The sequence below is a fragment of the Narcine bancroftii genome, chromosome 6, assembly GCF_036971445.1.
Source record: "Narcine bancroftii isolate sNarBan1 chromosome 6, sNarBan1.hap1, whole genome shotgun sequence".
Lineage (NCBI taxonomy): Eukaryota > Metazoa > Chordata > Chondrichthyes > Torpediniformes > Narcinidae > Narcine > Narcine bancroftii.
The window spans coordinates 23,180,205-23,204,325 of NC_091474.1; the positions used below are offsets into that span (position 1 = coordinate 23,180,205).

The window sequence follows — 24,121 nt, forward strand, 5'->3', positions numbered from 1 at the left end:
TAACCTTTGGTACCCTGACGATTCAGATAGCTATCAATCTCTGCCTTAAATACACCCAATGCAGTGGTGTCACTTGGAGTTGGTGTCACCCAGTGCAGTAATTTGTAGTGTCACTTCCCCCCCCCCCACCAATATACTGTACATAGTTGTAAATATATAGAATAATATGTGATAAATATAGTTATAAAATGCTTAAATGTAATATTTCTTAGATTATATGAAAACTAATAACAACTGTTTGGTAAAATCTTTTCACATTTAAATTACAACATTGTTAGTTACAACATTATTGGTAACTTAGCGGAAGCTTTTTTGATTTTTCTCTTTTTTCCTTTACTACTTCGTTCTCCAACAAGTTATTGATATAGGTTCACAAATACTAATGACCACAATATTTTAACAAAAACACCAGAACATTTGACAAAAGCAACGACTATAAAAACACCAGCAGCAAAGAAAACAACAGCGCTTGCTTGTCACGCGTGCAGACAAAATCTCATGATTTGACGTGTCATTGTAAATGGGTAATAATGACAGCTCTGACCAGAGCACATTAGAAGGTTCAAAAAGTAAATTAGGATCGAGTTTTAGCTTTGTAGGTATATTGATACAAGTAAGATGGGCTTATAAAAATGTTTTTGTTGTTAAAATGAACTACAGGGATATTTTTATAAAAATAATAAATTTCTGCTGAAATACTGCAAAAACACTTTATTGACAGTCATTTTGGTGTCATGGGGTGCGGTCCGCACCCCCTGTACCCACTTAGTGACGCCAGTGACCCAGTAACCTGAACTTGAGGAAGGGCTCAGGCTCGAAATATCAGTGGCAATGGGCGCTGCAGGATCTGCCAAGTTCCTCCAGAATTTCTGCGTTTTTACTACAATCACACAGTCTGCAGACTTTTGTGTTTCACTCTAAAGCTGCCAGTGGCAGCAAATTTCAGAGGTTCACCACTCTCTGGCAGAAGAAATTCCTCCGCATCTCTGTTCTAAGAAGACACCCTTCAATCCTGAAGTTGTGCCATCTTGCCCAAGACTCCCCTACCATGGGAACATCTTGTCCGAGAGCCCCCATCTACTCTGTAGATGCCACATCTACTCTGTCCAGGCCTTTCAACATTCAAAATGCTTCTAGGAGGCCCCTCCCTCATTCTTCTGAACTCCAAGGAAAACCACAGTCCCGTTTGGAAACTGCCTTAGATTTTGTTTGAATCTTACTTCCCACTTTCCTTAGTCCTGTTTATTTTTCCATTCTTTGTGTTTGTACAGCTTTCTCCACACCATGAGATGGTTTTCGACTTCAGAAGGGGCTGGGAGATCATGCTCATCTGACCATTGACGTTGAGATCATCAAGATCCTCTGAGTGCACCTGGCAGAGAATCTCTCCTGCTCCCTTAAGACCAGCTCCATAGCCAAGAAAGCCCAGTAGTGCCTCTACTTCCTGCAAAAGCTGAGGAATGTCCATCTCCCATCCTCCATTCTCACTACATTCTACAGAGGATGTATTGAGAGTATCCTGTGCAGTCTTATCACCACCTGGTTTGGAAGCACCTCAGACTGCAAGACCCTACAGAGGATAGTGAAGTCAGCGGAAAAGACCATTGGGGAACCTCTTCCTAGCATGAAGAGCATCTACTACACTCGATACAGACAGAAAGCAATAAATGAAGTGAAACACTCCACACATCGCACATGTAAACTGTTCCCCCTTCTATCACCTGGCAGGAGGTACCGTCGCACTCAGGCCCTTACGACCAATGGGAAACAGCTTTTTCACCCAAAGTCAACAGGGTCGTGAACTACCAGTACAGATGTGGATAGTGTACTGTAGAATTTCAGTATATACGTTTTAGTACCTTAATATTTTAAGGTGTTAACTGCTTTCCTAACTTGTAAATATGCTCCGTGGTCCTGGAGAAACGCTATCTCCTCCTACCACGCGAGCAGGGTATGAACGATAAATAAAGTTGACTTGACCATTTCACCATCTCCACGTTAATCCTCAAATTTCATTGATGAAGGTGATGCTCTGCAGGGCCTGGCCCACCCCAAGCTCCGACCTGCTCTGCCCATGCTCACACCTGCAGCAAGTAATGGCACAAAAAATCGTGAGCTGAAGGACAAAGGAGGGCAATGTCACAAGCTGTGCCGCTCTCATGAGATTGGGTCGACAGCTTCAAACTTCATTGAGAGTAAGGCAAGGAAGAGATCAGGTTTAAAGGTAAAAGGTTACTGTAAAACAGTCAGTCCGGGTCCCCATTCTATCAGAAACACTCCCTTTGTTTTCTCCAACCCTGTCTGTTCACGACTTTCTAACTTTTCTCAATCTGATTAAAGAAACTATCGACTTGAAATGTTCATCGTTCCTCACCCCACAAATCCTGCAATGCCTTGGTACTTTCAGCAATTTCTAATTTTATTTGAGAAAATGATAGTGACTTATTTTATTCCTCTCCAAGAGTGACTAACACATGGAACAGGTTTACCCACAGGTGTGGGCCTCGCCTGAGCCGCAGCGCGGACTTCAGGCTCTCTGCTATCAATGAATTTCACAAGGTAGTCATTAACGGAAGAATCAGTAACAGGCCTGCATCAAAAAAAAAAAATGCCTTCTGGAGGTCAATAACTTCAAAATCAGAAAGAAAAATTAACAGTCAGGCAGTATGTACCAAGAAAGAAAACAGTGAATGTTTCAGGTCAATTACTGACCTGATCCAACCTGGTGGTTACCCACTCACTATGTTTTCCTGAACGAGAACCCCCCAAGTCCCTTGATACTTGAAATAATTACATGTAATTTATGTAACAAATTTGAAATTTCTGGAAAGATTTGGGAATCCTATTTATAAACTGTAGGAATTAAGTTGTAATCGCCCAACCTGAACCTTCTGACTCCTAAAATCAAGAAAATTTGTTAGATTTTATTTGATAGTTTTTAGTAATTTTTTTATAAATACTTAGGGTGGCGAAGAAAGCTTTTAGTATGCTGGCCTTTATCAATCATTGCATGGAATATAGGAGTTGGGAGGTGATGTTGAGATTGTACAAGACGTTGGTGCGGCCTAATTTGGAGTTCTGTGTGCAGTTCTGGTTGCCTAATTATAGGAAGGATATAAACAGAGTGGAGAGAGTGCAGAGAAGGTTTACCAGAATGTTACCTGGGTTTAAGCATCTAGAGTATAGGGAGAGATTGGACAGATTAGGTCTTTATTCTTTGGAGTGTAGAAGGTTGAGAGGGGATTTGATAGAGGTATTTAAGATTATGAAAGGGATAGACAGAGTGGGATGTGGATAGATTATTTCCGTTAAGAGTAGGAGAGATTGAAACAAGAGGACATAAGTTAAGAGTTAAGGGGCAGAGGTTTAGAGGTAACATGAGGGGGAACTTCTTTACTCAGAGAGTGGTAGCCGTGTGGAACGAGCTTCCGGGAGAAGCAGCGGAGTCAATTGTATTATTTAAGAAAGGGTTGGACAGGTATATGGATGAGAAGGAGATGGAGGGTTATGGGCATTGTGCAGGGAGGTGGGACTAGAGAGGGGTGTTTGGTTCGGTGCGGACTAGAAGGGCCTAACGGCCTGTTTCCGTGCTGTAATTGTTATGTTATGTGTTATGAAAGTTTACCTCTCCTCTCTCCAGACACCGCCTGACTTGCCGAGCATTTCCAGCATTTTTTTTTGGTCTCTAACTTTTAATTGGTTCTAATGATTTTGTCAGCAATTAGATATGGGGTGGGCAGAGGGAAAGAGTTGGTGTGTGGAGCAGCGTATCCTTCTCCGCTACTGCCCAAAGCCAGAGCCAGATGGGCTCAGTTCCCTCCCTCCACAGTTATCTTGAATTGAGATTCTCACGTCAGATTACAATAGAATTGAAGATTAAAACACACAAGTGCGCAGACACCACGATTGAAGTAAAAGCTGGAGAAACTCAGCAGGTCAAACTGTGTACTTTACACGGCAAAGGTAAAGATGCATAACCGATGTCTTAGGGTCGAGCCCTTCATCTTGGTATTTACCTTGAAGGGCTCAAGCATGAAACTTTAGTTTTGTCTCTTTATCCTTGCTATATAAAGTACATAGGATTTGGTACAACACGAAAAGGCTAGGTTGATGGATCGAAAACAGGGATATGAAGGAAAACGTGATGAGTGGTGATGATCGGGAACCCAATGCGACCAAGGATGATAATATTCACTGGCTGGACTTGCGAGGGAGAATTATCTTTTAAGGAAAAAGAGGAAAGAAGGGATTCGCTCAGCTGCTCTCTTCATAATCTCGACTCTCCCCATCTCAGAATCTCCACCAATCTTCTCTGCACTCATTCGAGAGTCTTGATTTGTCTGGGTACTGCCTTCTGCTGCACTGACCCACAAGATGATTCTCCACGTGTACACACTTACTGAATGTACTTCCAAAGTGGAAGCAGGCAAGCAATTTTACTATATAAACAAGGCTCTTCAATTCCCTCTATCAAACATGGAAGTGAGAGGGAGACATTAAATGTAGCTTGGAACAGACTCTTTCTGAGCCTTAACAATCCCATGATTCGGAGGGAGGCACACAAGCATCGTGTACAATCTTGAACATATGCAATATCGAATTGTACTCTTTAAACATACTTTCAATGTTTAAAGAATAACAAAGTGTTTGTAATAAAAATATGGAGCCTTCTCCCTCTTCCTTGACCAGCTGCTCAGCACAGCTTTGTAACCGGATACTTGTAACAGTACCCTAATCTCTAAAGAGTACTGTCACAGTAATCTGGGTCTTCTGTTTATGCACCTGACATTTTATATCCCTTTGAAAGGACTTGATGGGCCTGCCCACTTTGTAAGGTACACCTCACGTGGCAGGAGGAGAAAATCAATAACAGACCTGCAGACAAAAACAAGTCTTACTTTATTTGATACGTCGTCATGCTGCTGCTTGACAAAACAAAAATGGGTCAGAGAAACCGCCTGTGATTGCCATTGCCCTGTTCGACTGACACATGGCGTGGGTTTGAAGGAATGAGACCAGACAATCTGTGCGTTTCAGAGAGAATCTGGTCAGTTTCTGAGCTCTCAACCAGTAAACCTTCTGCCAATTTGAAATTGACAATGCAGACCCAATTCATTTCAACGGACTCAAGGGAATGATGAAAGCTTACATCAAATGTTTTCTTGAATTGTAGGTCCTCCAAGAAATTTAAAAAGTGCAAAGAGACAAATATGTTCAGGACAGGAGAATATGATTCAACTGCTGCCGTTTGAAACACTTGCTCATTATATCACATTCGGGTGGGCCAAGTTCTTGTGTCAAACATACACTGTTTATTTTTCACTTTATCTGTTTTTTTCTTAAAAACTCCCACTCTTGAACACAAGCAGAAGGAAAACCTGCTGGTCTGATTGTTACCTCAACTCTGCACTCCCTGCTTCATCTAGACACCCGCCACTCCCTCCTTTAGTGAGGATCCTCCTACCTCTGCCATCAAAGATTTTTCCCTCAAACTGTGGTGGAAACCAAGTTCAAAAGACACACAACTCCAAGAGGGAAAATACTGCCATTTCAAACGGGCCATAATTTTTCCAACAGTAATCCCTATTCCTGGATTCTCCCACGAGAGGAAGCATTCTCTTTTACTTCCATCCTGTTCAGGCGCCTCTCATTTTCAAATCTCTTCACAATCTTGCCCCTCCCCATCTCAGGAACTCCACCAATCTACAAACGGCCGAGCTATCATCTCTGCATCCATTCTAGCCTCTTGACTGAATTATTGCTTTCTGCTGCATTGACCCATTAGAGCAGTGGCTTTTAAATGGTTTTTTTTTCCCTCCCACTCGCATACCACTTTAAGTAATCCCTATGCCATAGGTGCTCTGTGAGGGATCGCTCAAGGAGAGGAAAAAGTTCAAAAACCCTTGTTTTAATCATACCTAAGTGACTCGTTATGTGCGCAGTTTCGTAACTCAAAAGGAAATGGGCCAATGACAATTTTTCTCAAGCAAAATATTTCAGTAACAATTAGGTCTAGACCAGTGGTTCTCAACCTTTATTTCCCCCCACTCACAACCCACTTTAAGTAATTCCTTACTAATCACAGAGCACTAATGGCAAAGGGATTACTTAAAGTGGTATGTGAATGGAAAGAAAAAGATTGAAAACCACTGCATTAGATGATTTCCCACTGCATGGTATTCGTGTGTGTGTGTGTGTGTGTGTGTGTGTGTGTGTGTGTGTGTGTGTGTGTGTGTGTGTGTGTGTGTGTGTGTGTGTGTGTGTGTGTGATTAAAAAATAGATATATATATATTAATTTTTTAAAAATTAAAAAGGCTCTTTACTCCGCTCAATCAAACATAGAAGTGAGAGGGAGACAATAAATGTAGCTTGAATCACAGCTCAGCACAGATTCTTCGACCAGTACCACAGAATCAATGCATGTCATGGTCAGCCTAGCGGTTCGCACAACACTACTTTTTGACAGCACCAATGATCCGGGTTAGAATCCTGCACTGTCCCCATGTGGGCTTTCCCCCAGGTGCTCCAGTTTCCTCCCACTCTCCAAATCATATAGGAATTGAAGGTTAATTTTGGTGCATTTGGGTGGCACAAGTTTTGAAATGGGCCTGAATCAGCTTCTACAGTGCAGTAAATAAAATGCAAAATAAAAATAATAATTTAAAATACGATCACAGTTGCCTCAAATCCACTTTCCTGCGCGCCCTTCATATCCCAGAAACAAATCAGTATCAATGTCATGTTCTTATATTCCTGCTTTTAAGTCAGAGGCCGGGATTTGGGTGTCAAGTTCTCAAGTCCAGATGGCAAATTAAATTGTGGGTTCCCTCTGCTTTTGCCACTGAAGAATGCAACTAGTGTTTCACACTTTACAGCAGGAGCACACATGTTCAGGTGGAACTTCAGTTATTTTGTGCATGCTGCCCTCTTGGTAATACTGCAACTTGCTGTTCTGTTCACAGGGATGATGAAAACCTGTGGAAAGGTGCACCTTGGTTTTATTGGCCAGCTCCTGTCTCTCTCCCAGAAGGTTGTTGCTCCTTTGTACCAAAGTGAGCAAGAGTCTGAATTGACAGTCCTTACTAGAGGTTCTTCGTAACAAAATGTAGTTCACGTGGCGGGGCGTATTTTCTTAACCAACAGGCAATCCTCTTCCAGGCACCCTTCCCCTTGCTGGGATCCTTCTCAAGGGAAAGAATTGAGCACCAACTCTTAGAACTCACACCGTACAGGCCAACTGCTATCACAGTTGATTTTTTTAAAAGATCCCCCTCCCCTACAACGCTTGCCCTCCACTATATACTAATATCCGTGAAGATAATGTAAGGTCAGGGGCTGTGCTGTGGAGCCATGGAGTCTTCGTCATTCAGCCACGAGAGAAGAGGCTTCGCAAACCATCAAGTGTCTCCTCTGACCTGGGATTGAGGATGAAGCCTGATTTAGTCACCGAGGCAGACGAGTTCTGGAGGCATGTACATGCGATAGAAGACCAAATGGGACCATTTGAAAGCCGTAGTAACTCCCTTCTGTGGAGCATGTTGACAATTTTCCCTAATCAGAATCAGAATTTTATTGTTATGAACATAGGATGAAATTCGTTGTTTTGCAGCAAATAAATTAGGGCAAAAGAAGACAAAGTGAGGCAGTGTTTCTGGTTCATTGTCTATTCATAAATCTGATGGCAGAGAGGGAAGAAGCTGTTTATGTAACAATGGGTGCTCGTCTTCAGGCTACCATTTTTTGGTCGTTTCTTCATGACTTTGCTTTCATGATACTTCAGCCTGAAGAGCATCCTTGCTCCAATGTCTGCAGGGTTTCCTGGCATAACCATGATTTAAATTTAATTTACAAATGTATAAGGCATTGGTGCGGCCTAATTTAGAGTTCTGTGTGCAGTTCTGGTCGCCTAATTATAGGAAGGATATAAACAGGGTGGAGAGAGTGCAGAGAAGATTTACCAGAATGTTACCTGGGTTTAAGCATCTAGAGTACAGGGAGAGATTGGGCAGATTAGGTCTTTATTCTTTGGAGTGTAGAAGGTTGAGAGGGGATTTGATAGAAGTATTTAAGATTATGAAAGGGATAGACAGAGTGGGATGTGGATAGACTATTTCCGTTAAGAGTAGGAGAGATTGAAACAAGAGGACATGAGTTAAGAGTTAAGGGGCAGAGGTTTAGAGGAAACTTGAGGTGGAACTTCTTTACTCAGAGTGTGGTAGCGGTGTGGAATGAGCTTCCGGGAGAAATAGTGGCGGCAGAGTCAATTTTATTATTTAGGAAAAAGCTGGACAGGTATATGGATAAGAAGAAAGTGGAAGGTTATGGTCATTGTGCAGGTAGGTGGGACTAGAGAGGAGTGTTTGGTTCGGTGCGGTCTAGGAGGGCCTAATGGCCTGTTTCCGTGCTGTAATTGTTATGTTATGTTAAAAGAGAAGCAGCCCTTGCCACCTAATTAATCTACAACCCCGTACGGAGGGTGGAAAGAAATGGAGAACACAGGGAAAACCCATGCAGGTCACAGGGAGAACAGACAAATTCCAACAGACAGTGCTGGATTAGAACCTAGTCACAATGAAGTTAAGAACACTCAGAAACTGAGAGCTTTGTTATCGCACCCAAAGGAATCTTCTGAGAGCTGACTATTTCTAAATCAGTGATCCACCAGCTGAGCCCTCTTCAGTTGAGAAAACACGGAGGAAATTTAGCAAGCCTGCATGGTCTGCTGTTAGGGTGGAGGAAGGGAGTTTGTCTCAAGAAAGCAGCCTCTCTCCTCAAGGACTCTCACCACCCAGGCCATTCCCTGCTCACACTGCTACCATCAGGAAGGAGGTAGAGGAGCCTGAAGACGAGCAACCAACGTTACATAAACAGCTTCTTCCCTCTCTGCCATCAGATTTCTGAATAGACAATGAACCAGAAACACTGCCTCACTTTGTCTTCTTTTGCACTAATTTATTTGCTGCAAAACAACAAATTTCATCCTGTTCATAGCAATAAAATTCTGATTCTGATTAGGGAAAATTGTCAACACGCTCCACAGAAGGGGAGTTATTACAGCTTTCAAATGGTCCCATTTGGTCTTCTATCGCATGTACATGCCTCCAGAACTTGTCTGCCTCGATGACTAAATCAGGCTTCATCCTCAATCCCAGGTCAGTGGAGACACTTGATGGTTTGCAAAGCCTTTTCTCTCGTGGCTGAATGACGAAGACTCCATGGCTCCACAGCACAGCCCCTGACCTTACATTATCTTCATAGTGGAGGGCAAGCGTTGTCGGGGAGGGGGATCTTGGATAACTCAGACCTGCCACGAAAACACACCATTCCATCATTGTCTGGCAGGATCCCAACCACAGATGAGTCTTTCATCCTTTCCACAAAGGTTTCAAAATACATTCACCAGCTTCTTTTTGGTCAGAACACATTATAAAGCCAGCGAAGGCCACTTCAACACAAGATCAAACGTTCTTGTTACAAATGCAGCAACCTTTCATTAGGTCTCAAATAATTTACTCTGCAAGTATTCATCAGGTTTATGAAGAGCGTTCCTTAATAACATTGCAGATTTGATTCTGGCATTTCTGTAGACATTTTGCAAAGCAATATTATTCCCCCAAAATACAGTAAAATTCCCAGTATCCAGCACCTATGGGGATTGTGGATGCCAGATATGCAAATTTTCCAGTTGCCTGAGACACACTCTTACAACACCCAACTAATACACCCGCGTTAAGAATACACAGTTTAAGAGACAAAAGACGTTGGGAAATGTAATTTGGAAAAAAAAAATCAGTATGGTTGGTCTGAATGATGTAAAGTTCACTTTAATCAGGTAATTCCCGTAACTTACATTATTTAAATTCGAACCACATTCACTGACGCTGTAATAATTTGGCATTAACTGCTACGCTAACCGTTCCACCATCAATATTAAATCCTCTTCCCCAAGTTTATCAATAAAGTCTTACTAATAATACAATAATATACCAAGATGGAGGCCTTTACTAGGCAGGGGGTGTCTTAAAAAAAAAAGCAGCCTCTATCCTCAAGGACCCCCACCACCCAGGCCATGGCCTCTTCACTCTGGTACCATCGGGGAAAAGGTACGGGAGCCTGAAGACAGGCACCCAGCGACAGAAGGACAGGTTCTTTCCTGTTCCCATTAGATAATCAATGAAGCAAAGACACTGCCTCACTTTTCATGCATTATTTACTGTTGTCATTATTTCATTTTTTATAGTAATGTCATAAAATGGTTATAATATGAATGTTTCCTCTATGACACTGCCATATTACACCGAATTTCATGGCTTGTTCATGACAATAAATTCTGATAGGGACACACTTTGGGACAGTTGCCCCAGTGGCATTGACTGGCTCTTCATCCTGGGCGACACCATGTTATTCAGACACAACTTTATTCAAACTTCATTGAAACAGCTGCTGCGGGTGGGACATGACTGTGGCACTCCGCTGGCTGAATGTTTCCTCCCATCTTCGCCAAGGGATGATGTGCTGCCTCTGGGAACATTTACTTTTTGGCGGCCCCCTGGGGGGGCCCCTCACAAAGCGAACACAACGATTTGGCAGGCTGCACTAGGCCTGCAGCGCTGCCCTCCAATTGGCCACGACTAAAAGGAGCCTAACTGGCCAATCAAGGAAAGCGGATCGCAAATGCACCAATCAGCGCTGAGGGGCCTTTGACCACGCCCCTCAGCTTGAGAATAAAAGCAGGGCTGTGAGCCCAATAAAGCTCAGTGTTAACTACACTCAACTGGGTTTGTGTTGCTCTTTCTGGGAACAGCGGGTTCTTTCTGAGCTAACCTGCATGCAGCTATAACTTCTCCTGTGCTATAGACCCAACAGGGCCATAAGCTTGTAGCAGCTAGCTACAACTTTTACAATTTTAAACTTTTATTTAAGTATTTACTTATGCTTAATTATTTTAATTTTTTTTAATATCCTCGTCTTCGTTTTGCTGGTTGCTTGAATTTCAGATACTGGGAATTTTACTGTAGTTAGTACTTAAACCCTGAACAAATCACAGAAGGTAATAAAGCCTTCTTTTGGGTGGGGAGTGAGTTCTGCAGGGCACTTTTGTCTAACATTTTGAACATCTTAAGGATTGTACATGGAAAAAAGAGCATAGAAATGGTTTCCAAGTACAAAATATCAATGAAAGCAATTAAGGGGGGGAAAATAGCAAAATAAACCTCCTCGGCATGAAGAAAATGACTTTAAATTGGTAGAGGTGGCTTTTGGAGCATTTTGGCAATTTTGAACTCCTAATGATAAAATGGAAATGGTGGGGACATCTGGCAGCAGTGACGAGAGAGATAAATTTAACTCAGTGAACAAAGGAGGTGAGTCGGCGGGGGGAACCTCCCAGTGCGGAAGGAGATTGGAATGTGAAATTTTCTGCTGCTTATCATTCTTGATACAGAATCCACAAAGTAGTCTTCTTAAATGGCAAGGTAGCTCCTTGAAACAAGAATGGACATAAAGAACAGAAAAATGCTAGCATGTACCAATTGTATCAAATAGCTGATTTCTCTGCGCTCGTGTTTTGTTTGGTTCCACTCATGCCTTTATCCGATGGCCTTCAGCAAAGTCTGCGGGGGCAGCACATGTTGAAGCAGTCTGTCTCCGCCCGATATGCTGTCAGCTTACCACAGATCAGTGAGAGTAGGTGCCTTAACTTCACAATGCGACACATCACACTGCAGCTCGATGAATTTCCACCCTCTCCTAGATCCTCAAATTAAGTTTCAAATCCCAACAGGCAAAACCCGAATTTTAATTTGGCACACTTCTTGGATACAAGTATTATGTATGCCACCTGCTTTCTTTCTGCTTCTTATTGCAAGAATAAGGGGTGGTGCGGTTGGCTAAGCAGTTAGTGCAACACTGTTACAGCGCTAGTGATCGGGATTTGGGTTTGAAACCCGCACTGCGTGTAAGGAGTTTGCCCGTTCTCCCTGTGTGTGCATGGCCTTTCCCCAGGAGCTCCAGTTTCCTCCCACTCTTCAAACAAAATAATCTGCACTCTTCGCTTGAAAAGCTCAAGACTGCATCTCTCTCCCTCACACGAAGGCTGCAGATGCCAGAATCTTGAGCAGAAAGAATTTTGTCTCTACAGTGAACTGATGGTGGATAATTGAAGTAGGCAGTGGATCAAGATTTACAAAGTGCCATAAATCACATCACAGTAAAATCCCCCACTAAGTGGAGGAACTCAGCAGGTCAGACAGCTTCTGTGGGTAGAGACGGTCGGTCAAAGTTTCAGGGTTGGGACACTTTTATCGAGACTGGAAACGAGTCCTGTTGCTGTCCGATTTGCTGAGTTGCTCCACCAATTCTTTGAGCTCTTTTATCTCTGCAACCATCTAAAATAAACTGTCTTTCAACTGACCAACTGCAGCACGACCTTGAGCTGACTGATAGAAACCCAACAATCTAACCCTTCCCGACCTCACTCCCAGAACACCATTTTTCCTTACATCCACATGCCTATCTAAGAGCCTTTTAAACATCCCTACTGAACCAGCCTCCACCACCATCCACAGCCATGCATTCCAAGCACCTACTATTCTCAGTGTAAAAAAAAAGCTGACTTCTGACATCTCCCCTCAACTTTCCTCCCCTCAACTTTCCTCCCCTCAACTTTCCTCCCCTCAACTTTCCTCCCCTCACCTTAAACGGCTGCCCTCTGGAATTTGCTATTGTCACTCCAGGAAAAGGTGCAGGCTGTCCATCCTATTGAAGCTCTTCAGAATCTTAAATCCCTCTACGAAGTCACTTCTCATCCTTCGTCCCTCTAACTGCTCTTGTGCAAACCAGACTGTGCTCGCATGCCTGGTCCTGTCTTCTTGCAGTGTCTGTTGGAAGGAATCTGGTGAAGTGATTATAGGCTATGAAACAGTTGAGAGAATATTAGACAGACATCAAGACACGCATAGAGCAGGGTAATAGGCCTTTCTGGTCCATACTGCCTAAATACCCCAATTTACCTACAACTCTCGTACATTTCTGAAGGCCACATCTGACCTCTTCAAGAATATTTCGATGATGTAATAGAACAGAGCTCTTGGAATGCTTCTCAGAATACAATCAGGTACAATACAATTATTTTAAATGGTCAGCACCAGGCCTATTTTGGATAAACGATATTTTCGGATATCAGGTCATTATTTTTTTTAATAAAACAGCACAGTTGCAACAGCAAATCATTTGTAAACAACAAACAACGAGGGGAGGCTTTTTAAAGCATGAAATAATGTTTAATTCTCACCAAAAATCCTGAGAAAATAAGATAAATTCAACACCAAAATCTCAAAATTCCACTCAGAGGTTTTTCCAAAATTTCTTTCAACCTGTGACGTCAGTTCGGCTCTGAAAAAGTTTCAAATAACTGAGGATTTCTGATTTTTTTTTTTAAGATATCCTCATTTATCCAAAACTTTTCGGCGGGGGGGGGAGGAGGGGGCAAAATAACATCATTTCAGCTTCAAAATCTTTCAGGTAAATGAGAAATTCTGATTTTTCTGAAATCCTCAATTATCTGAAAGATTTTTCGGAGCTGAACTTTTGGGTCCAAAAAAATTTTTGCCTAACTGAGGATTTTGGTTAATCCGATTTCAGATAATCGGAGTTGTATTGTAATTCCACAGACTAGGCGTTGCAATAGGTGTTATCTCATCTCAATAGACCAGACAGAGTGCACTTCTATGCTAACTGACTACAATCTTGGATAAAGTGCACAGAACATTAAATGAAGTCAAACTGACTGCCAAAAGATTCCCAGAGACAGCAGGGAATTTAGTCAGCCTAATTAATGGAGACTACATTTGTTTGTCTCTACAGTGAACTGATGGTGGATAATTGAAGTAGGCAGTGGATCAAGATTTACAAAGTGCCTTAAATCACATCACAGTAAAATCCCCAACTAAGTGCCAAAGCTTTTGGCAACCATATTATGCACTTATCAGGAGATGCCGGAGCTGATCTAACTTTAGAGCTGCTTTTTAGTGCCTGTACCAAACGAGTGTGAAGCTTGGTACAGCCAACACAAAGGCTTTGTGGAGAAGGACCACATTCTAGGCTCTTGAGCAGCCTTTCTTTCAGATACGGACCCCACCCCCACCCGAGGACTCAGCTCAGTTCATGGGCACCCCCCCCCCCCTTGTGAAGTAGATAAGTTTTGGTTTCTTCTGTACTTCTCTCCTCCCAACTACAGCACATTAAAAAAAACATGAAAAATATTTGCTATGCGAGCTGAAAAGAGAACCAAGTTCTTATTTAAATGTGCTGTGGTCCTCGATGGGGAGGTGGGGTGGTTGTTGGGTTGAGAATGAGTAAGTAAAGGGATATACATTGGCCAGGACATGGGGTGAACTTCCCTTGTAAGATGAATTGCATGAAGAGATCGATTCATTGGGTAGGAAGAACAGCAGATGGAGAAGGATTTCTTTTAGCATCTCCAAGCAATGGAATTCTACTCATATGGTCATTCGGTTTAATTTTTTTTTGCAAAAATAAACTTTATTCACAATGAAATTTTGTACAAGAGGAAAACCATGCAGGCTTCATGCATCTTCAGTGTCTTGTGAACAGATTACATTGCTCCATTCACTGTCTGATTTGCTATGTAAAACTTTTTCCACTTGTGATTACTCCCTCCTCCTCCTCTGTTGTTTGAGGGGTACCCCCCCCCCCCCCCCCGTATCAGCTCCTCAATGTCCAGTAGTGGAAGGATGTCACTCAAATTCAGACAGATGATACATCAAGCAGTTCAAAACCCCCAAGTGCTCAATCACTGTGGACTTCTGACCGCAGAAATTATCCCATCAAGTACTTTTCATGATATCAAATCAATTGGATTACCACAGCCAAAGCATAATTTAATGTGGGTGTGTATCGCAGGAACAGGGTAGGCATCATCTCATCTTGCAAATGATGCTGGTTGACCAGTGACTTTTATTACACCCATTGTCGAACTAGGAGCCTATTGTCAGGATCACCTCCAAGCAGAATTTGGTTCGAGTGTCCGTGATTCCTGCTTGATGTTTGTTTCAAATAACAGTGCTGAGTTTGACATTCAAACTTAAATTCACGTAAATGGGCACAACCGCCATCTTAATCCCACGATTTGCAACGACAATTCACCAGCATTACCCTGTTGCCCTGAATTCAAGCCACTGGCAAAAGAAAAATTGCAGAAATAGGTTAAAAAATGCAAGATTAAAATTGGTGTGCCTCCCTGCTTGTACGCCAATTGCACAACATGCCATTTCACACAACACACAATCTCAAGCAACCGTAAAATTCCATTATCCGGCATCTACCAACACTCAAAAGGTCCTAGATACCAGGGGTTTTTGTTTTCAGTCCTTTCTGCCTTGTTCGCAATTACACTATTTTCTCCTTTCTTTTTGTTATTGGATGGCAAACAATCCAATTCTTTCAAAAATGTCAGATATGGATCAGCTTGTAAATCAGTCTTTTATCTCAAATGAGGGCAGCAAGGCAGTGAAAACAAAAATATTCAAATATAATGGAAGTTCAACAAAGACAAAAGATTCCAATGTAGAAGCCATTGTGTTTCAACAGACTACAAGACTGGAAGCCAAAGCAACTCCTTGGAACTGCGACAAGTATACCTTCCCTTTCCACAACAAGCAAGCAATGTAAAAACATTCCAGAACTGCAACAAAGAATATCTCACTGAATAGGCTCAGCTGAAGGCAGTGGCAGGGTCACCCAGATGACTAAAACTACCCAACCAGCTCCGCTCCACATCCACTGTGACCTCTGCGCAATCTCTGCAATAATTCACATGCTTTTTTTAATCCTGAAGCTCAAGACATTTGCTTCTTTGCCAAAATGAGACAAGTCCAGCCAGCCTTCTGCAAAACCAAGATCCCTTTGATTTAGGATACTTCAAGAAAAAAGAAATTGTAGACAGCAGACGACCTGACCAAGTTGCTCACAAGAGGGAAAACTCTTATGCTTTCAAGACAAGTCCAGCCAGCCTTCTGCAAAACCAAGATCCCTTTGATTTAGGATACTTCAAGAAAAAAGAAATTGTAGACAGCAGACGACCTGACCAAGTTGCTCACAAGAGGGAAAACTCTTATGCTTTCAAGCCTACCCCTTCGCAGGCTGCGTACAGATCCTACGTCAGCAACCAAACCAACAAATCACAGAAATGAAAGTAACCCCTCTGAAGGGCAGAGTGAACAACTGAGGTGTGATGGAAAAGGTGCTAAAGATTTCATATTTATTGTCCGAGTACATACATGTCATCAAATACAACCCTGAGATTCCTTTTGCTACGGGCGAGGCAGAACTATCACTTATTCACATCAGGACATGCTTTAAAATCAGAGCCAGAACCTTGCAAGTTGTGTAACTTGTTCAAGAGAGATGTGACGCTTCATAGCTACTGGCAAAAGAGCAACAGAGAAGGTCGTGGGCAAGGAAATACAGAGAGAATAACCGATGCATGAATGCAGAGATGAAGGAGTGGAGGAAATGACAAAGCCTCACAGGAACAAGGCCACAGCAAACATGGCTAGCACACACTATTAGAGCACCAGCGGCCTGGGTTCAAATGTGCCACTTCCTGCAAGGAGTTTGTACATTCGCCTTGTGTCCCTCCCATGTTCTATAGACATACAGGTTCATTGGTCTCATGGGTGTACTTGGGTGGCACAAGCACATGGGCCAGAAGGGCCTGTTATCATGCTGTATTAATTTAAACACGGGGTGAGAATTTGTAGAAGAGTAAAACACCAAATGCCCATTCAGAGCCAGCTCTTCAGCGCTTGACGTCCTGCTTTGCGGAAACTGCCAAAATGTTTGGCCTGGAAGTCAGCCTGAAGAAAACTGAGGTCCTCCATCAGCCAGCTCCCCACCATGATTACCAGCCCCCCCACATCTCCATCGGGCACACAAAACTCAAAACGGTCAACCAGTTTACCTATCTCGGCTGCACCATTTCATCAGATGCAAGGATCGACAATGAGATAGACAACAGACTCGCCAAGGCAAATAGCGCCTTTGGAAGACTACACAAAAGAGTCTGGAAAAACAACCAACTGAAAAACCTCACAAAGATAAGCGTATACAGAGCCGTTGTCATACCCACACTCCTGTTCGGCTCCGAATCATGGGTCCTCTACCGGCATCACCTACGGCTCCTAGAACGCTTCCACCAGCGTTGTCTCCGCTCCATCCTCAACATCCATTGGAGCGCTTACATCCCTAACGTCGAAGTACTCGAGATGGCAGAGGTCGACAGCATCGAGTCCACGCTGCTGAAGATCCAGCTGCGCTGGATGGGTCACGTCTCCAGAATGGAGGACCATCGCCTTCCCAAGATTGTGTTATATGGCGAGCTCTCCACTGGCCACTGTGACAGAGGTGCACCAAAGAAAAGGTACAAGGACTGCCTAAAGAAATCTCTTGGTGCCTGCCACATTGATCACCGCCAGTGGGCTGATAATGCCTCAAACCGTGCATCTTGGCGCCTCACAGTTTGGCGGGCAGCAACCTCCTTTGAAGAAGACCGCAGAGCCCACCTCACTGACAAAAGGCAAAGGAGGAAAAACCCAACACCCAACCCCAACCAACCAATTTTCCCCTGCAACCGCTGCAATCGTGTCTGCCTGTCCCGCATCGGACTTGTCAGCCACAAACGAGCCTGCAGCTGACGTGGACTTTTTATCCCCTCCATAAATCTTCGTCCGTGAAGCCAAGCCAAAGAAAGAAAACACCAAATTCTGCAGACAGTGATTGAAGTAAAAGCACAACGCTGGAGAAACTCAGCAGGTTAAACAGCATTACTTTATATAGCAAAGATAAAGATACATAACCATCATTTTGGGCTTGAGCCCTTCAAGGTACACAAAAAAAATATCGGCAGGCGTCTGAACACAATGGAGGGGAAAGGGGGAGGGGGAGAAAGGAGGGAGGCACACCAGCAAGCAGGGAGGGGGGGATGGCTCTGCGAATGGAGGGAAGAGGGTGGAGAGCTGGTAGAAAGGAGACAGAGGGATGGGCAAGATAGGGAGAATGGGGAGTGGGCTGGCAGAAACCAGAGAAGTCGATGTTAATGCCATTTGGTTGGAGAGTGTCCAGACGGAATATTAGGTGTTGCTCTTCCAATTTACGGATGGGCATGGTTTGACAGTATAAGGCCGTGGACAGACATGTCGGTGCAGGAGCGGGGGGTGGCGCAGAATTGAAATGTTTGGCTACTGGGAGATCCCTGGCATTGATGCGGACAGAGCGAAGGTACTCAGCAGTTCAGGGAGGCATTTGACAGCCAAAGAGAGGTTAACTCCAGCAAAAGAATGACGTCTGGATTGAAGGGTGGAGAATATGGCAAGCCAGAGGCACGCTCAACCGATTGAGCGTAAAGGTGAAGGGAAGAAGGGTTGCAACTGCAACTGTAAAATCATCCATCAAAATCAGTGTGATGGCTTCCTGCTGTGGGTGAGCAGGCAGTAAACAATCATGGGGCGCATCAACGGCTCAAGCTTCGAGCCCTTCTCGATAGTGAATCAGTCTAAGTGGCAATAGTAGCACTGATCCCACCAAGTTGGGGAGGGAAAATTATGTTGGGTACTCCAACCTTTTTTTAAAAACCTCCAAGCTCTTGGGCACAAACTGTGTGGGTCTTTCAAAGAAATGCTATGGTGATTGAGCTTAAATGCATTTCCTTTTCCTTCCCCTCTCCTGACTACAGAATGGCTCACCTACCACACTTCGTCGATAACAGAATCACAATTTATTGGCATGAACGTGTCACGAAACCCGTAGTTTTGAGGTAGCATTTCAGTGCAAATATTGCTACAAGTTACATATCAAAAATAAATAAATAGTGCAAGAAAACAGGAGAAAATGAGACAGTGCCTGTGGTTCATTGTCCATTCAGAAAACTGATGGCAGAGGGAAGAAGCTGTCCTTGTGCTGCTAAGTGTTTGTCTGCAGGCTCCTGCACCTCCCTCCTGCTACAGGTACACGATCCTTTATTTGGACATCTAAAATCCAGAAAGCTCCAAAATCTGCTAAGTGGGGAGAGAGGTGGCCGGCGCTTGGGGGAGGTGGCCAGGCAACTGAAAGGGGGTGGGGGTGGATACGGCAGCATAATTCGGGTGGGCTTTCCAAAATCCGGAAAATTCAGAAATTCGGAACACACTGTCCCCCAAGGGTTCCGGATAAAGGACCATGTACCTGCAGTAGCAGACTGAAGAGAGCATGGCCTGGGTGGTGGGGATCGGAGGACAGAGATAACGTATGAAGAATGACCAAAATAACTGAGGTACGTGTCCCAACAGGGAATCAACAGATCCAGGATGAGATTGGGGGGGGGAAGGGAGACGGTAAATTGTCGCAGATCACAACACAGAACACAATAGGAGTTAAACACAAAGCCGACAGATACCGTGATTGAAGGAAAAACAACGCTGCAGGCGGTACTTAGCACAACGCTGTTCCAGCGCCAGCAATCGGGACCAGGGTTCAAATCCCGCGCTGTCTGTAAGGAGTTTGTACGATCACCCCATCTCTGCAAGGGTTTCCTCTAGGTGTTCCGGTATCATCCCACACTTCAAAACATACAAGGCGTTGTAGGTCAACTGGGTGTAATTGGGCTCATGGGCTGAAATGGCCTGTTACCGTGCTTTATCCCTAAATTTCTAAACTCAGCCAGTCAAATAATGCATTTTACATAGCAAAGGTAAAAAGATACATAAATATCTTTACATATCATTGGTGATGCAATCTATCTTTGCTCTATAATGTACACTCACTGACCTGCTGAGTTTCTCCAGCACTGAGTTTTTACAGAGAGCAACAGTGTTTTTTTTAAGAAATAAATGGAGGGGATTTGTAAGATTTACACAGCTACCTGTGCAAACATATTTTCAAGTAGTACTTCAATACCAATCCACTAACAAAAGCCTTTTCTTCTCATCACCAATCCTTTCTCAGACGGAGGCAGGTGGAAAGAAATAAAGCAGTGTTGCCTTGGAATTCTGCTGCAAGCGTTTTCACACCGCAGGCGAGTGGTGACCCAGGAACTCAGGATCTCCCGGGCCTTTCACACCGTTAGCCTTAAACAGATTGCTGTCTGGGAGTATGGGGAGAACAGAATCGATCTCCTCCTCCTGTGGCACAGTGAGGAAAGGAGCAAGAACACATCTCCATGCAGAAAGTTCAACAATGGAAACATGCCAGCATAAAAGCACAGGTACTAAATACTGGATGGTGGTGCTCTGTTCCCTCCTCTATCCAGAGTCCTGGCAGCAGGCCAGGTGAAAATTCCACCAACGCTGCCCCCACAAATCTTCACACCTCACTGTAATGACCGGGTAAACCCTTGTCCTCTCCAAGGCCATTAACCCCAGTCCTACCACCTTCAGTCGGCTGTGCTGATTTCATTGGGCCAAACTCCCAAATCAAAATTCTATCCAGAGTTCACCCACGGGAAGAGATTTGCCAGTTGGAGAGATGAAAGGTGTGCTGACAGCCTCCCTGGAAAAGAAAATGCCACCTTCCCAGAATCCGTGGCAATCTGGCGTGGTACTAAGAATATTGAGGCCACGCATCAGTGAAGAGGAGTGGACCACCGCACAGATCACCCACTCGTCAATCCCATCAGCCACTAATGCCCCATCTGAGGAAGAGCCTGCACTTCCCACAAACTCATCTCAGTACTCAAGTATTTTGTGCCAACGCAGAGATTCTCAAGATGCAAAGGGAGAAAGGAGTCACGTGATAGAGTAGTGGCCGGTCGGCAAAACCCACCCTCTCCAGGAAAATAGGAAGAAAGTTAGGAAAAAACAAAGCATAACAAAAATAGAATATAAAAAATAGATAAAGATACAAAGAGAAAGAAGATGGCTTCCAAGGAGAAAGTAAGAACAACTAGAAAAAAGGTATAAAAGTTGCTGAAGAAAGAAGGCGGCCTTACCAGCATGAAGGAACAGGACGCTGTGGTGACGAGGAGCGCCCGACCCTCGAGGTCAGTGCCTGCCCTGCGGAGTTGCGACCCACCAGCCGGTGCACTACAAAAATGGCTCTCTGAGCCAACAAAAGTGCGCAACTGCGCATGTGCTGTGCGCAATCCAAGGAGAAAGAGGTCACCAGCAGGAGGGGGGGCTCAGCAGAGGAGCGGGCTGTCACAGAGCGAGCAGCTGAGGGACACCAGACACCAGGGTTCTCATCTGGAGGACAAGGAAGACCGCAGAAGAGGGAGCGACGAAACAGACGTGAAAGATAGACGGAGGGAAGACCAACAAAAAGACCAGTGTCAGAAAGCACAACAGACGAGCAGCTCAGGAGGGGAGGACCAGCAACAAGAGGCCCGACAAAGAAATACAAGCAGCTCATCAGGAAAAACAGAAGAGACAGACACAGAGAAGATCTTCACAGAGAAATAGAAGGTAAAACTGATGGACAAAGAGAAATAAAAGGTAAAACTGATGAACAGAATATAGATAAAGTCTTTTTTGAAGTACAAATGAGATCACTAAAAGAATGGTTAGCATTAGAGTTTAATGCAATTAAAATGAAAATGAAAAGAACAGAAGATAAAATGCAAAGGTTAGAACCAGTAATGACAGAAATAGGGAAAAGTAGAGAATGTGGAAGAGTGGGAAACGGCTGTAGAAATGGAAGTAAATGACTTAAGAGAAAAATAGGAAGAAAGTGACAAAAAAATTAAAGAGACACAAGAGTTGTTAGCTCAGAAAATTGATATGTTGGAAAATTATAGTAGGCGAAACAACATAAAAATAGTGGGCCTGAAGGAGGGTGAAGAAGGCACAAGGTCCTGGGAACGACAGAAATGCAGGAAGAAATGAAAATAGAAAAGGCACACAGAGCATTAGCTCCGACATCACAGACACATCAAAAACCAAGATCCATCTTGATCTGGTCGGTCGCCGCAGAGAAGCATGTCTGACAACTTGGAACGCACTTTCATTGCTGTGAAGCCAGATGGAGTCCAGCGAGGAATTGTGGGGGAAATCCTCAAACGCTTCGAACAGAAGGGGTTTAAACTCGTCGCCATGAAATTCCTTAAGGCCTCTAAAGCTCTTCTCGAGAAACACTATAGTGACCTCTCAGACAAGCCTTTCTACCCCAAACTGATTGAATACATGAGTTCTGGGCCTGTTGTTGCTATGGTGTGGGAGGGTCTAAAGGTGGTGAAGACTGCCAGGGTGATGCTCGGTGAGACCAACCCAGCAGACTCCAAGCCTGGCACCATCCGTGGAGATTTCTGTATTCAGGTTGGCAGGAATATCATCCATGGGAGTGACTCAGTGCCAAGTGCACAGAAGGAGATTAGTCTTTGGTTCAAACCTGAGGAAATAGTGGAGTACAAGAACTGTGCACATGACTGGATCTATGAATGAATCATTCCGAACTGCACAATTCCAGTTAGTCTGCATCATTCCAAGCTTGTCAAATCATCTATTTTATACTTTTAGTATCATATGGAAGCCTGAATGCCAAGACAAATGACCTGTCCAATAAATTAATATGAAAGAATGTATGAAGATTCAGTACTTATTTGGGTTCTTAGCTGTGGGTTCAAGTGGTTCATTGAAAATTACAATTAGCGGCTATTTTATGTCCCATAACAAAACAGCCACTGGATCTGTCTCCCTGCATGTTGCAGATACTCATCCAAGCAATGGTAAGCCTCAAACTTGCTGCTTGTGAGAGGAAAACATTTCCTCACTTCCCTGCTCAATCCTTTAGAAATTGCTCTAACTCCCCTCCTCCCCCAAGTCTGAATTCTGGCTTATTCCTTGAAGAGCTCAGGCCTGAGATGTCAGCAATATATCTTTGTCTCCTATATACACTGAAAAGACTGGCTGAGTTCCTCCAGCATTTCGATGTGTTTTTACTACAATCGCAGCATCTGCAGACTTTCCTATTTCACTCATGAAGTGTACTTTGACATCATATGGAAGCCTGAATGCCAAGACAAATGACCTGTCCAATAAATTAATATGAAAGAAAATAAAAATAAAAAAAAATAAAAAAAATAAAAAAAAAAAAAAACCAAGATCCATCTTAGTAAAATTTTTGAGATACACGACAAGAGAAAATATATTGGAACGGGCAAGGAATAAAATTAGAGAAGATAATAAACCATTGGAATATTATTTACCCAGACATAAGTTTTGAACTCTTAAAGAGGAGGAAGGAATTTAATATAGCGAAATCAACTTTATGGAAAAAAGGTTACAAATTCATATTAAGACATCCAGCTGTGCTGAAAATATTTATACTCAGGGAACAAAACAGACTGTTCTCGGATCCAAAGAAAGCGCAAGAATTCACAGAACGTTTGCAGGACAGGAGAAGAGATGTAACAAGAATGAAGAACGGCGATAAAATATATATAAAGATGTAAAAACAATGTATATGTAAAGAACTAGAGGGAAAAGAGAAAGGAAGGGAGTAAGGGGAAAAAAAGAGCTTTGAAATATGTGTTTAAAAAAAAAAGTGTTTTCTGGAGAGGGATGGTACAGGGGGAATAACCGTCACTGCAAAATCAGTTGACGCTGTGAACAAGATTGCAACCCAAATGAAAAGGGGAGTTGTGGTTGCCCGGCAAGGGACATGGGGCAACTCAGAGAGGGGAGGAACTTTTGGGGTTAAAGTATTAGTGGATGTGGGAACTGCGGGGGTACTTTAGGTCTTGAGTGTGTTGTCCTACATTAAGTGTAATAAGAGAAAACTAAGAGATGAAAATGGGGAAAAAGGGGGATGGAGGTGGTGAAGAGGTGGAAAAGAGGTGTATGCAAGATATAAGATGGCCATGTTGAACAATATGACTATAAACATTAATGGAATACATAACCAAATTAAAAGGAAGAGGCTACTAAATTTATTGAAGGAGGAAAAAATTGATATAGCATTTGTGCAGGAAACGCATCTAACTGAAGTGGAACATAAATTAAAGAGAGACTGGGTAGGACATGCAACGGCAGCATCCTATAATTCAAAAGCTAGAGGTGTAGCCATATTAGTTAACAAAAATGTACAAATTAAAATAGAGGAGGAAATAATAGATCCGGCAGGGAGGTATGGAAT

General features: G+C 43.4%; 2 protein-coding genes across 3 annotated transcripts in view; one reads left to right on the forward strand and one right to left on the reverse strand.

Annotated features, from left to right (window-relative positions):
* LOC138735815 (rho GTPase-activating protein 39-like) overlaps positions 1-24,121 on the reverse strand; it is a 195,361-nt gene that overhangs the window by 116,372 nt on the left and 54,868 nt on the right. The window contains exon 1 of one of the 2 annotated variants that reach the window (XM_069884288.1): positions 12,695-12,764. The exons of the other annotated variant lie outside the window; for it this stretch is intronic. The gene's annotated coding sequence lies outside the window, so the exon portion shown is untranslated. Of the gene's footprint in view, positions 1-12,694; positions 12,765-24,121 lie in introns of those variants that run through there. 2 annotated transcript variants of the gene reach the window in all.
* Positions 21,930-22,564, forward strand: LOC138737453 (nucleoside diphosphate kinase). The gene has a single exon (XM_069888173.1). The coding sequence runs from the start codon at positions 21,967-21,969 to the stop codon at positions 22,426-22,428; it is 462 nt and encodes a 153-aa protein (XP_069744274.1). The 5' UTR covers positions 21,930-21,966; the 3' UTR covers positions 22,429-22,564.

What these genes read in the sequence shown, in the direction of transcription:
- LOC138737453 (XM_069888173.1), top strand. Translation starts at nt 21,967, where the DNA reads ATGTCTGACAACTTGGAACGCACTTTCATTGCTGTGAAGCCAGATGGA.